Source organism: Prionailurus viverrinus, chromosome B4 (genome assembly GCF_022837055.1).
Source record: "Prionailurus viverrinus isolate Anna chromosome B4, UM_Priviv_1.0, whole genome shotgun sequence".
NCBI classification, from domain to species: domain Eukaryota; kingdom Metazoa; phylum Chordata; class Mammalia; order Carnivora; family Felidae; genus Prionailurus; species Prionailurus viverrinus.
In genome coordinates, this window is record NC_062567.1 from 111,716,294 (window position 1) to 111,728,416 (window position 12,123).

The window sequence follows — 12,123 nt, forward strand, 5'->3', positions numbered from 1 at the left end:
GCTAAAAAAGAAATTTCTGCAGTGTTTTCTGGTAGCTATTGTTTTTTGTCTGCTCCACAATTTTACTCTTCTTTCAAAATAAACTTTTAAAATGTTTATTATTTTCTTGATGTCTGATTAAATGATATAAGGAATAGTATAAAGATTTATATTTAATTCTAAACTTGTTATCCTAGAATTTTCACTTTACTCAGGGTGCAAAATGTACAGTTACATTCCACTTCTACCTTTCTTCGACAGCAAAGAATATAGCACACAGCACAGCCATTTTGAAATATACAGTCAACATAAGTATTTCATAAATAATCCAGCAGATGGGGCTAAAAGCATGGATCAGGCCAGCCTGTTTTCCATTCTACTGGTATCTAGATGTACAATGTCAGCCCACAGATGGCAGCCTTGACTTAGGTAGGTGTCATGCTACAAAGTTCTCAACCTCTCCCCTTCTCTCTCACATGCAACAAGATCATTCATCACTGAAGCAAAAGAAAAATAATGGCTGATAACCATCTCTTATTCTGGTCCATAAATATCATTTCAAGTTCTCAAGGAGTTTACTTCTTCTTCTTCTTCTTTTTTTTTTTTTTTTAGCTTCCTAAGTAGTTCAGATACTTCTCATTTTGGAAACATTAATAATAGAATTTAGCAATATTCTATTTCATATTTAAAAATCCTAGTGATGATAAAAGAGTAAAGGGCTGTGAATCACAAGAACTGAGGTCTAATCATGGTTCTGTTATTGTGCAATTCTGGGTCTGTCACAAACCATGCCAGGCCTCATTCAGTCTTGTCTGCAAAAGGAGGCTTTGGAATAGAGGACCTAGCCATGCCTCTTAACAACTGGAAAACTCCTCAGCAGGCTTGACTCTCTGCCCTTCTCTTTTTTCTCCATGCCTTTGATTTGTTTTCATGTATAAAATTATTAGTACACAACATAGCTTTCGAGCATAATAAAAACCACTGTTGGCTTAATGAAAGAATACTGATCAAAGATCTAAGTCCTGTCACCATGTAATGCCCTTGGGTAAATAATATATCTGTACGAAAAAAAAGTGTGATTTCTATAGGACTTGTACAATCCATCATTAAGTTTCATCTCCTTGATCAGCTAAACACCCTTCTAATCCATCCATATTCCCCATCCTTACTGTTACTGCCCACACCGCCATCGTGTGCACCTGGACCAAGTGTAGGACCAAGTGTAGGACCAAGTCTCTACACTCAGCCCTATTGCTCCATGATCCACTCCTTACTCTCAGCCAGTCACTGGCCCAACCTACAGATCTGAGCAAATCTTTTCTGTGGTTCCCTACTGCTTTTACAATAAAGCCCAAACTCTTCCACAGACCTTCCATGACTTTTAATAGTGTTCTAAAGGAAAAAAAAAAAAAAAGAAAGAAAGAAAGAAAAAAAGAAAAAGAATTTAAAGCTACTAAGGGAGCATAGCAAATAAGACATTTTCTAAATGTCAGGTGGTATTTTTTTTCTTATAACAACTGGGCACCATGAAAATTTTTTGACCCAAGTTTCCTATTTCTTTGTCAAATCATTAGTCACTCCTAGTTCCCTCAGTGCCCTTGCAACCTGTCTGCATCCAGCCCTCCTGTTTCATCCTGTCTCTCTCATTAATCTCTTCTGCTCCATCCTCTTGAACTTTAAGCCCAGTTCTAGTCAATTCACACCTTGATTAATGGAATTTGTGGAGGAAGGGAGACAGCCTCTTCACTAATCTTCCTACGTCTTGTTTCCCCGGGTCCAATCCAAGCTATCTATAAACCTCTTCCTGGTTAAGTTGTCCAAAGTACTGTCTTCTTCATTTTATTCCTCTGCTTAGACTCTTCACTCCCTCTCCACCCCCAAATATAAACTCTAATCATCTTTGCTCCGCATCTAAGAAACCTCACAATTTGTTCCCAATCTTTCCAAATTTATCCTCCAAACACAAACCAGCATGCTAGCAACTGGTAACTGTCTCCTGCCTTTGTTCATTCCCTGCAGTACCTTTTCTCAAATGTGCCCCTGAGTGAAATGACCTTCCTCAGGACTCTCTATATATTCAAATTCTATATATCCTTGAGCACCTGTTCAAGTCCCACCTCCTTCAGAAAGCCTTCCTTATAACAGCCTATGATAAAATATAGACACAGTATATTTATGTTGTCTAAAAATATCCTGTGATTTTCAACAAAATTCTTCAATAATGTACTTTAACAAATTAAAAGAAACCAGAAAGGAAAGAAACAAAAAGCATAACATTTCATGATGACAAAAAAATAAAAAAAAGAAAGAAAGAAAAGAAAAAAAAAAAAAAGAACTAGCTGAATCTTGTGGGACAGAACACAAACGTTCCATTTATCTTAGGGAACTCATACTTTAATAACACTGCATAAAAATTATTTATCTTTTTTCCATATTCTTCATTTTAATAAACATGATACATTAATCAAATAGATTTGTCAAGAACAAACAATATATGTTTAGATAATTATTATTTTTTTTAATATATGAAATTTATTGTCAAATTGGTTTCCATACAACACCCAGTGCTCATCCCAAAAGTGTTTAGATAATTAGATTAAGGTTAAGTTTACTTTGAGCTATAATCTCCTAATTTTAATCATTAAACATTCTGGTAGTCTTGGGAAGCTGACCAACATAAAAACTAAAGTCAAAGTTATCTTTTTACATTTATAAGAAGACAGCTTTAGATAAGCTAATAATGTAGCAATTAGTATATTTCCAAATAATTTTACTGTTATGGATGTTATTTTTAAATGCCCATATTTAACATATATCATATTTTGTTATAATATAAAACAATTTCATTATTAAAAAGCATATTACTCCAAAAATAATAATTTAATAGAAAACAAGCATGATATTACACAAATACTAACATTACCTTGTCTATCTGGTCTCAAATCAACCATTTAATGAATGCCTATAAACAACTTCCTAATATTTTTATGATATATTTTACTATACCTTAAGATCTTGCCTTGTGGCAAGAAGTTCAGATTCCTTCCCATAGAAATCAGATTGAAGCTGTTTTAGATTTTCCTGACTTTTTTCATAGGTAATTTGTAACACTGACATTTTCTCTTTCTCTGCTGCAAGTTCCTGGGCTGCTTGTGTTGACTGCTGCTGTAATTTATTCTCAAGCTCTGTCTGGAACACACAATAGTTATTTAGAACAGTATGCATATCACAAACCAGTCACAAATACAAAATGAAATCCACACAAGAAGATCCCTGAGAACAAATTAAACTGTATTTATGCCCTAAAAAACTTAAGAGATTTACAAAATACAAAATCCAACAAGTCCCAATTTAAAAACCAAAAAATGAAAAAGCATTACATACAGAAAAAAGCATTTCACTGGATAGTCCCAAGTATCAATGTCTCAGGAGACTGAGAGTAACAACCACATTCTGATGGAAGATACAGTGCTAGATGCTTTAAAGATGATATAATTTAAGGTTGAACTAAGGGAAATTTCTATAGGAAAGAAAAAAGTCATTACTGCGTTCATCATTTCTACTCCCTGAAATTCTAGAATAACTTAGGACATTTCTACAAGATTGTGTTTATTAACAACAAGGCAGAAAAAAAGAAATCTTGCAAAGATCTAACTCCTCTAAACGCTAAACCTGTCTTTAGTCTTTACGAAGACTCAGAAGATATACACAAATTATGACATAATTAAAATATATGTGTGCAGAGTATGAAAATAAGCACTGGCTTTTAAAATAAATACACTACCCCAATGCAACTTCTATTTAAATGACCAGTGACCCCCTTGTTCCAAAACCCACTATTCATGTCCTTGTCCACAGCTGACTTCACCTCCCAGCAGTACTTGAAACAGTTGATGATGTTCCCTCCTAGAAACATTCTTCAACCTGGTTTCCAGGGCACTTACCTCATTGGTCATTCCGTCTTAAATTTTTTTACCAGCTCCTCTTCTTCTGTTTAACCTCTCAATATTGTAGGATGCCAGGGTTCTGACCTTCTTTTATTCCATATACAGTCTCTCTCTCTCTAGAAGATCTCAACTATACTCAACTATGGCTTTAAATATCATTTATTGACAACTGACTCCAGAATTTGTGTCTCTAGCCCTGATCTCTCTGCCTGAACTCTGGGCTCATTATAACTGAGTACTTCCCTGACCTCTCCATCTCAGTAACTGACAGAGATCTATCTCAAGCAGAACTCTTGATTCCTGACAGCAAGGCTGCTCATCAAAAAGCTTCTTTCCTCCAATAAATATGGTCATCTATCCACTTGCACAAGCCACAAATGTAGAGTTTTTTTTTTTTTTAAGGTTGATTTATTTTTGAGAGAGAGAAAAGAGAGACAGAGTGTGAGTGGGGGAGGGGCAGAGAGCGAGGGAAACACAGAATCCGAAGCAGGCTCCAGGCTCTGAGCTGTCAGCACAGAGCCCGATTCGGGCTCGAACCTACAGGCTGCGAGATCATGACCTGGGACAAAGTCGGCCGCCCAACCGACTGAGCCACCCAGATGCCCCTGTAGAGTTATTCTTGATTCCTCTTTCCATCACCTCTCATCATCTAATCTATCAGCAAGTCCTGATGACCCAAACTTCCAAAATAGATTTTCAAATCATCCACTTCTAACACTTTAATTCATTCTATCATCATGTACTGTCTGGACTATTGCAACCATTTTTCAATGTCTTCTCTGCTTTCTCCTTTATCTCTCTGTAGTTAGACTGCACCATTTTCTGCTCAAAATTCTCCAATCGATTCTAATTATCCTTAGAACAAAGTATATTATTCTCTGTTACCTTCTAATCTATAAATTTTCATGCATATGCTTTGGCCCTTATTTACTTCTCTGAGCTCATTTCATATTACTCTTCCTCTCTTCCACCACACTTAACCTACATTGGTCTTCTGTTTTTAGAAAATACCCAGTTTGTCATAGCTTGAGGTCTTTGCACTAGTTGTCCCCTTGGACCTTTGTATGGACAGCTCTTGTCTTTCAAGCTCAAATCTCTTCAGGGAAGCTTCTTTGGTCACCCAACATTTAGCAGGACTCAGTCCCATCACTGTCTTTCCCATCACCCTGTTTAGTTTCTTTCCCAGGAAAGTGTAAGCTCCACGAGAACAGGTTCCTTATCTGTTCATGACTAGATCTCCAGAACCCGAAACTGTGCCATGGCATAATCCAGGTACCTAGTAATATTTCTTAAGGGAATGAATGGCAAATAGATTGGAGGTGGAAAAGCATGGAATGACTCTTAAGAGGCTGTTATAATAGCCTGGTTAAGAGAACAAAATGGCCTGGACTAAGACTGTGACCGTGGGAAATGAGAAAAGGGAATGGATTCAAGAGAGTTAGGAGGTAGGTTGACAGGAGGTGTGCTAACTGCCAATGGAGGAAAGGGGGTTTGATCTCCCTGTATGTTATCTCAGAACACCCCATGTCACCTCCTTTTCATTCCCTCCAATTTAGATTCTTCATGATGAAGAATTCCTGTACGTCTTTCTTCATCTTGAAGACTATACTGCACTTATATATTTTCTTTTATAGAATACTATTTTTTTTCTTTTTTTTTCCTCCCCACAAATCTAGTTTTCTTTCCCTTTAGTCACCTTCATGGCTCTCAACCAAGCCCTGTGCAAAGTCTCAGTAATGACCCTAAAAGCCCTTTGGGTTCATACTTGGGCCTTCATTATCTTTACTCTGACAGGCTGATTCATTCATTTAAAAAAATTATCAATGGCTTGTCAAAACACACAGTTCTCTGACTTTGAGAAACTCAAATCTATTAGTGGAGAAGTCAATTTAAAACAAAAACAAAAACAAAACCAGACCAATGCAGCAGTTTGATAATTGGTTTAACAGATATACACCCAAACTTCCAAAGAAGGATACAGGAGGGTCAGTCATTTACAATTCATCCTTCACAAACCGACCAGTTTTTGCTGTAAAACAGGTCTGATCACACTCCTCCCTTCTTAAAAATCTTTAATATTCCAATATTAAAATTGTAAAATGGAAACAACTATACAACATCTACTGTGATCTGACTTCACCTGATTCTTATTCTCCCTTATTCGCCCTATTCTCCCCTTGCTTCTTCACTTATCATGTACTCCAACAGCTAACCTTCTATAATAACATTTTCTAAGCCTTGCAAACTTTGCTAATATTGTTTTATCTCCTTGAAATATCTAAATTCCTCTTGTTTAACCTTTCACAATTATAATCATCTTCAAAGGCCCAGTGCAAATGCTAGTTCCTTAGAAAGCCAGTCAAAATTTCCATTAAGTTATAATTTTTCTATTTCTGTTTAAGTTCTGGTTTCATTCTCCTTTATACATTAGGGTTTTTTTTTTTTTTTCTCTTTACATATCTACTTCCTCATTAAATTACAAACTGATTGAGAGTTGGGGGCCATATCTTATTCATTCTGAATTCCCATAACAGATTCCAAATAAAGTTGGTGCAGGGGCCAATGACTTATAACCTACTTGCAGAATTCTTGATCTTTGGCTCTCAAACAATCATTTCCAAAGTGTGTGTGTGTAGCCACGCATTATGTAAGTGTACACACACACATATTTATACCCATTTAAACATTATCTTTGTTTTTCCTATTTCACTGTGGGCCAGTGATTAACTGTCACAGACCATCGCTGCATAGTCGACCATGCACACTGACACACTTAGATCATAGTTTGCTATATTTCCACTTAATAGCCAAGAACCACTTTGCTTCCGTACTGCACTGGGCACAGTAGTAGGCATTTTAAATACATTTTCTCAATCTTTACAACAACTCTATGATACTATTTCATTTATCTCGGAAAGATAACCACTTCCCTGTGACCATAACCCTAAGGTGTGTCACATGAAACTTAAACTCAGATCTGACTAGCTACAACATGTCCTTCTTTCCATACTACACTGCTTCTCAATAAAACCAAACCATACTTGCCTTTCAGTGATTCTCCAGTTAGTCTAAATTTATTTTTTTAAGTTTTATTTATTTTGAGAGAGAGAAAGAACAAGCAGTGGAGGGGTAGAGAGAAAGGAAAGAGAATCCCAAGCACTGCACTGAAAGTGCAGAGCCCAACATGGGGCTCGATCTCATGAATCGTGAGATCATGACGAGCTGAAATCAAGAGTCAGATGTTCAACTGACTAAGCCACCCAGGGGCACCTAGTTACTCTAAATTTAAAGTCTTAATTTATAGCGACTGGCTAGCCATTCAAAATTCCCCCCAATTTAAAAAGTGTGCTCCTTATTTTAGCATCCATACACTAACATAAATTAACTATATCCATGGCTGAATGCTTGTGTCTCTCCAAAAGTTCATGTTGAAACCTAGATCCACAATGTGATAATATTTGGAAATAGGACCTTTTTTTAAAAAAATATTTTAAAGTTTACTTATTTCTTTTGAGAGACAGAGAGAGAGCATGCACATGCGAGTGCACACACATGCAGATGGGGGAGGGACAGACAAAGGGAGAGAGAATCCCAAGCAAGCTCCACACCATCAGTGCAGAGCCAGAAGTGGTGCTCAGACTTATGAACCATGAGATCATGGTTTCCTGAGCTGAAATCAAGAGGCAGATGCTTAAGTGACTGAGCCCCCAGGTGCTCCTGGAGGTAGGACCTTTAGGTCATTTAGCCCTCATACATGGGATTAGTATCCTTAAAAGAAGAAACACAAGAGAAATAATCTCTCTTTCAGCCTTATGAGGCTACAGCAAAAAGCATCTACCTACAAGCCAGGAAATGGGTCTTCATATCACTGGATATGCCAGTGTCTTTATATTGGACTGCCCAGCCTACAGAACTGTGAGAAATAAACATTTACTGTTTAAGCCACCTAGTCTATGGTATTTTTGTTATAGCAACCCAAACTAAGACAACTATCAATAAAAACATTTCCTTTAAATCTCATAATTCTTATGGTGTCAACTAGTAAAGTCATACAAAGTATGGGCACATACATTAATCATAAACCTAAAAGAAATCATATTGTAATGAATAATTCAAGAGAAAATGTGTTCAAATAGTTGGGCTTTTTTTTTTTTTTAATTCATGAAGTTATGATGCTATAAAAATGAAGATTTGGGGAATACCTGAACATGAGGCTAATAGATTTGGGAGAAAAGAATGACCTCAAGACATCAAATCATACAACAAAATATGTACTGTGATAATTACATCCTGACTTAGAATTATATGTAACACCAAAAATGCACAGGCAAATTTGTCTACTCTTGTTTATTAGAAAATTACTCTTTTGTAAAGTGGCATTAATAATGGTTATAAAAACAGTGGTCAACATAAATTACCTATTTGCAAGGTTAATTTTATTTTCTCTAGTAATATGATAGCCAACTCTTAATGATATGACATACTTTGTTCTACATAATAGAGATTTCACTTTTCTCTTTTCCATGGACCAACTGATATGCACATACCAACAGTAGGGAAAAGCTTTTTGTTCAAATATTAAGTATAATACAACTCTGTCAACTCTTGGTGTGGACAAGTATTAAAACATACTTAAGAATAAAAAAATAGACACTTAATAAAAAATTAGAATAGTTTAGAAATGGAAACCATTAAAGATGTAACTTAAAATATCAAATAGTTATAACTCTATGAAACCTACATTCCTTAATTTTTTAAATGCATACCATTTTGTGGTTTTTGTTCTTATCTTCCCTTGGTAAGGATAATTTATTTTTAAATTCCTTTAAAATTTTCTAATACACTAGAGAGGTTATATAAATTACTCCCATCTCATTAAATGTTGTTATTTATGTCTATCAAATCATTAGTACTAGAATTTTAAATAAACATTATCTAAAAACATGGTTATAGTGAATGGAAATCCAGATTTATATTATTTAATTACATATTTAAGTGCTTTTATACATTAGAAAATACTTTAAAAAATTGTGAGCACATGTAAATTTTTCCCTGTTGCAACTCATCTGTGTTATATTATCTTAACTGCAAAGACTGTCTTCCCATAGAAAGTAAACACATATCATATTACTACCTTCTGTGAAACAGCAATTTTAATTTCTCCTTGGAGTGCTTCAATTTGCTTTTTCTTCTGTTCAGTCAATTGCTTTAGCTCATTTATGTTCCCCTGAAGTTGCTGTTCTTCTTTTTCCTTTTGTTTTAAAGTATTCTGGGCCTGTGCCACTTGTCCCTGCATTGAACTGAGTTCCAAATTCAACTGATGAGAGGTCTAAAGAAAATAAAATCTGTTTAGCATTCATTCCATGAAGACACATTTAGTACCTACTACACACCAAGCACTACTCAGGTAGAAACCACCACTCCCCTGATGGCCATAGGAGATCAACAGTAACCAAAAAAAAAAAAAAAAAAAAAAAACCCTGCCCTCATGGAGCTTTCATAACTGACACTATTTGCTATTAGATGACATGCTGGATTAATCGTCAATATTTGTTTAATCTTACCTTCCTTTCTAACTTGTAAATATATATTTGGATAGAGCTTATAAATGAACGAAACTGCTATTACCTTGTATCATAGGAAATAGGAATATCAACATCAATCTTTAGACTGCTGGAATGTCTACTGACTTTCAAGAATATTCTCAAAATGCTAACTTAGTCTGATGGCCATGGTTAACCAAAAAGAACAGCTCCATATGAACTATGATAAAACTAAAATCATTTTTCGCAAGTATGTTTAGTATCTGTCTGATGACACTAAACTATACCATTCAATAGTTTCCTTATTTAGAGATCTGGGACATATTGTGCTATTACTTTGTTTTTACAGTCTACTAGGATCTATTTCTGTTCAAAATTAGGTATCATAAAAAGTCACACTGAGGTTCCTCTATGGTCAGCGTGAACCACTATGATCTCCCATCCTTCCAGCCAAAGTCATGTTTTCATGTTTTATACATATTATGAACCTAATTTGAGCATTTGACTATATTCAAAGTTAATTTTGAAAAGTTTCACTGCTACATATGGTTGCTTCAGCTCACCTCCAACACAAAGGGAAGTATTTTTGTGCAAAACAGAAGACGGGTAGTGTAACAATAATGATGATTATAATATGATAACCAATGAGAAACTGACAGCTAACATTTGAGCTTTTATTTGCTTATTTTGTTAAGTGTTCTACGGACTTGGAAATATATTAACCCATTTATCTCTTATAATAATCCTCTGGCACAGATTCTCTTATTCGCCCCATTTTACTGCTGAGGAAACAGGAACACAGAGAAATTAATGTGCCTAAAGCAAGGCAAGTCAGCATAACGAGCAAATGGCACAGGCAGGATATAAATCTGGACAATCTGAACTCAGAGCTCGGGTAGTAAGTCACCATAATTTTTCCACTTAAAGGCTGGCATTTAAAAACAGGTGTCAGGGGCGCCTGGGTGGCGCAGTCGGTTAAGCGTCCGACTTCAGCCAGGTCACGATCTCGCGGTCCGTGAGTTCGAGCCCCGCGTCAGGCTCTGGGCTGATGGCTCAGAGCCTGGAGCCTGTTTCCGATTCTGTGTCTCCCTCTCTCTCTGCCCCTCCCCCGTTCATGCTCTGTCTCTCTCTGTCCCAAAAATAAATAAACGTTGAAAAAAAAAATAAAAAATAATAAAAAATAAAATAAAACACAGGTGTCTTCTCTCCATCAACAACCAGACTACAATCACATTAAAGATTTCTCAGGACTAGGTTTTGCTGCTTTTATCAAATCATAGCTCTAGAAAAACTATATACCTGGGTTCTAACCGCAAGAGGTAGGTCTTCAGAGAATAACAGCTGTATATTATACCCATTTATTTACTCATTTGCTGGTTTGTTTTTTATGGACAGCAATAAAAGCATTAACCATAAAAGAATCTGTTGTTATACAACCATTAACATACCATTAAATATAAGTGTCCATGAAATAAAGAGCCCTTAAAATGTTATTTCTATTAAAAGCCTATCTAGATATTTTTTCAATCATAATAATGTACCCAAATCTAAGTTATCTAATTATAACTCTATAGTAAGTTGATTCAATTAACTTTATTAATTATAATCCTTTATTTTGGGTCTTTTATTATGAACTAGCTTAAATCTTTTTAGTAGTAGGTAGAACGCAAATGACAATTTTATACTATCTTTTTGTGATCCATTATGTTTCAGAGAAATAAACCTCCTTTGATTTAAGTATCAGTGTGAAAATATTTTGTAAATATAGAACTTATTATTCTTTACATATTTTATGTTACAGAAAAAGAAAATCTTACTTGCTTCTCTTTTTCAAGTGACTTTTTCAGTTCATTCTGTTCCTTAAGTGCATTTTCTGTCTGTACTTGAAGCTGATGCTTTAATTCTTTGCAAATTTTTTCCTAAAACAAACAAACAAACAAACAAAAAACTACATTATGCAGAAGATACTTGTAGTAGGTTTAAGAACTCTGATTTATACACTTAGTAAGATCCACACATAGAAATAAACCAGAATCACTGATGGTTTAGAATGGGATAGAATCATCCATTTCAGTTACAAAACTGGCAAATATTACAGCAATAAAGGTAGAGGGACGGGAAAAGGTTAAGAACTTCTATCATCAACCAACAGAAGAATACTCTGGAATTCTCTGGAATCCACATTTTATATCACATAATTAATTATAATTAACTTGTCATGCTATTTTAAAAGCATAACAATCCTTAAGAAAATGGAAAAAAGGAAATTTTTGTGAAAGAAAGCATTAAAAGAATAAATAAGGAATAATCACATATAACTTAAGAGGGACGATGTACATGTAGGAGATGATTTCTCCAAACAGAAAGAAACATAAAAGTAACATACTAATACCATATATCTTTTGTGCTACTAAACACTTTCACTGATCTTCACATTGAGAACAAAAGAATTTTACCTTTGCTGCTACTCTGTTATTCTGGGTTAAAGTATTTCTGAGAATACATTCCCCATTAAGAATTTCCTGCGACTGTGTGACTTTTTTTCCATATAGTTTAAATGTGTTTTATGGTATCTCCAAGGCATGGTATTATCTAGAGTTTTAGAATATTCAGTCGAGAAGTAGAAAGTTTATAGTGCCAGAATTAAAAGTCAC

General features: G+C 35.1%; 1 protein-coding gene across 2 annotated transcripts in view; it reads right to left on the reverse strand.

Annotated features, from left to right (window-relative positions):
- The window catches only part of EEA1 (early endosome antigen 1), a 115,536-nt gene that overhangs the window by 12,024 nt on the left and 91,389 nt on the right, over positions 1–12,123 (reverse strand). For both annotated transcript variants that reach the window (XM_047865742.1, XM_047865741.1), the window contains 3 exons: positions 11,287–11,388; positions 9,061–9,255; positions 2,986–3,168 (listed from right to left, as the gene is read on the reverse strand). In XM_047865742.1, the coding sequence (XP_047721698.1) occupies positions 2,986–3,168; positions 9,061–9,255; positions 11,287–11,388 (480 nt within the window). The remainder of the gene's footprint in view (positions 1–2,985; positions 3,169–9,060; positions 9,256–11,286; positions 11,389–12,123) is intronic.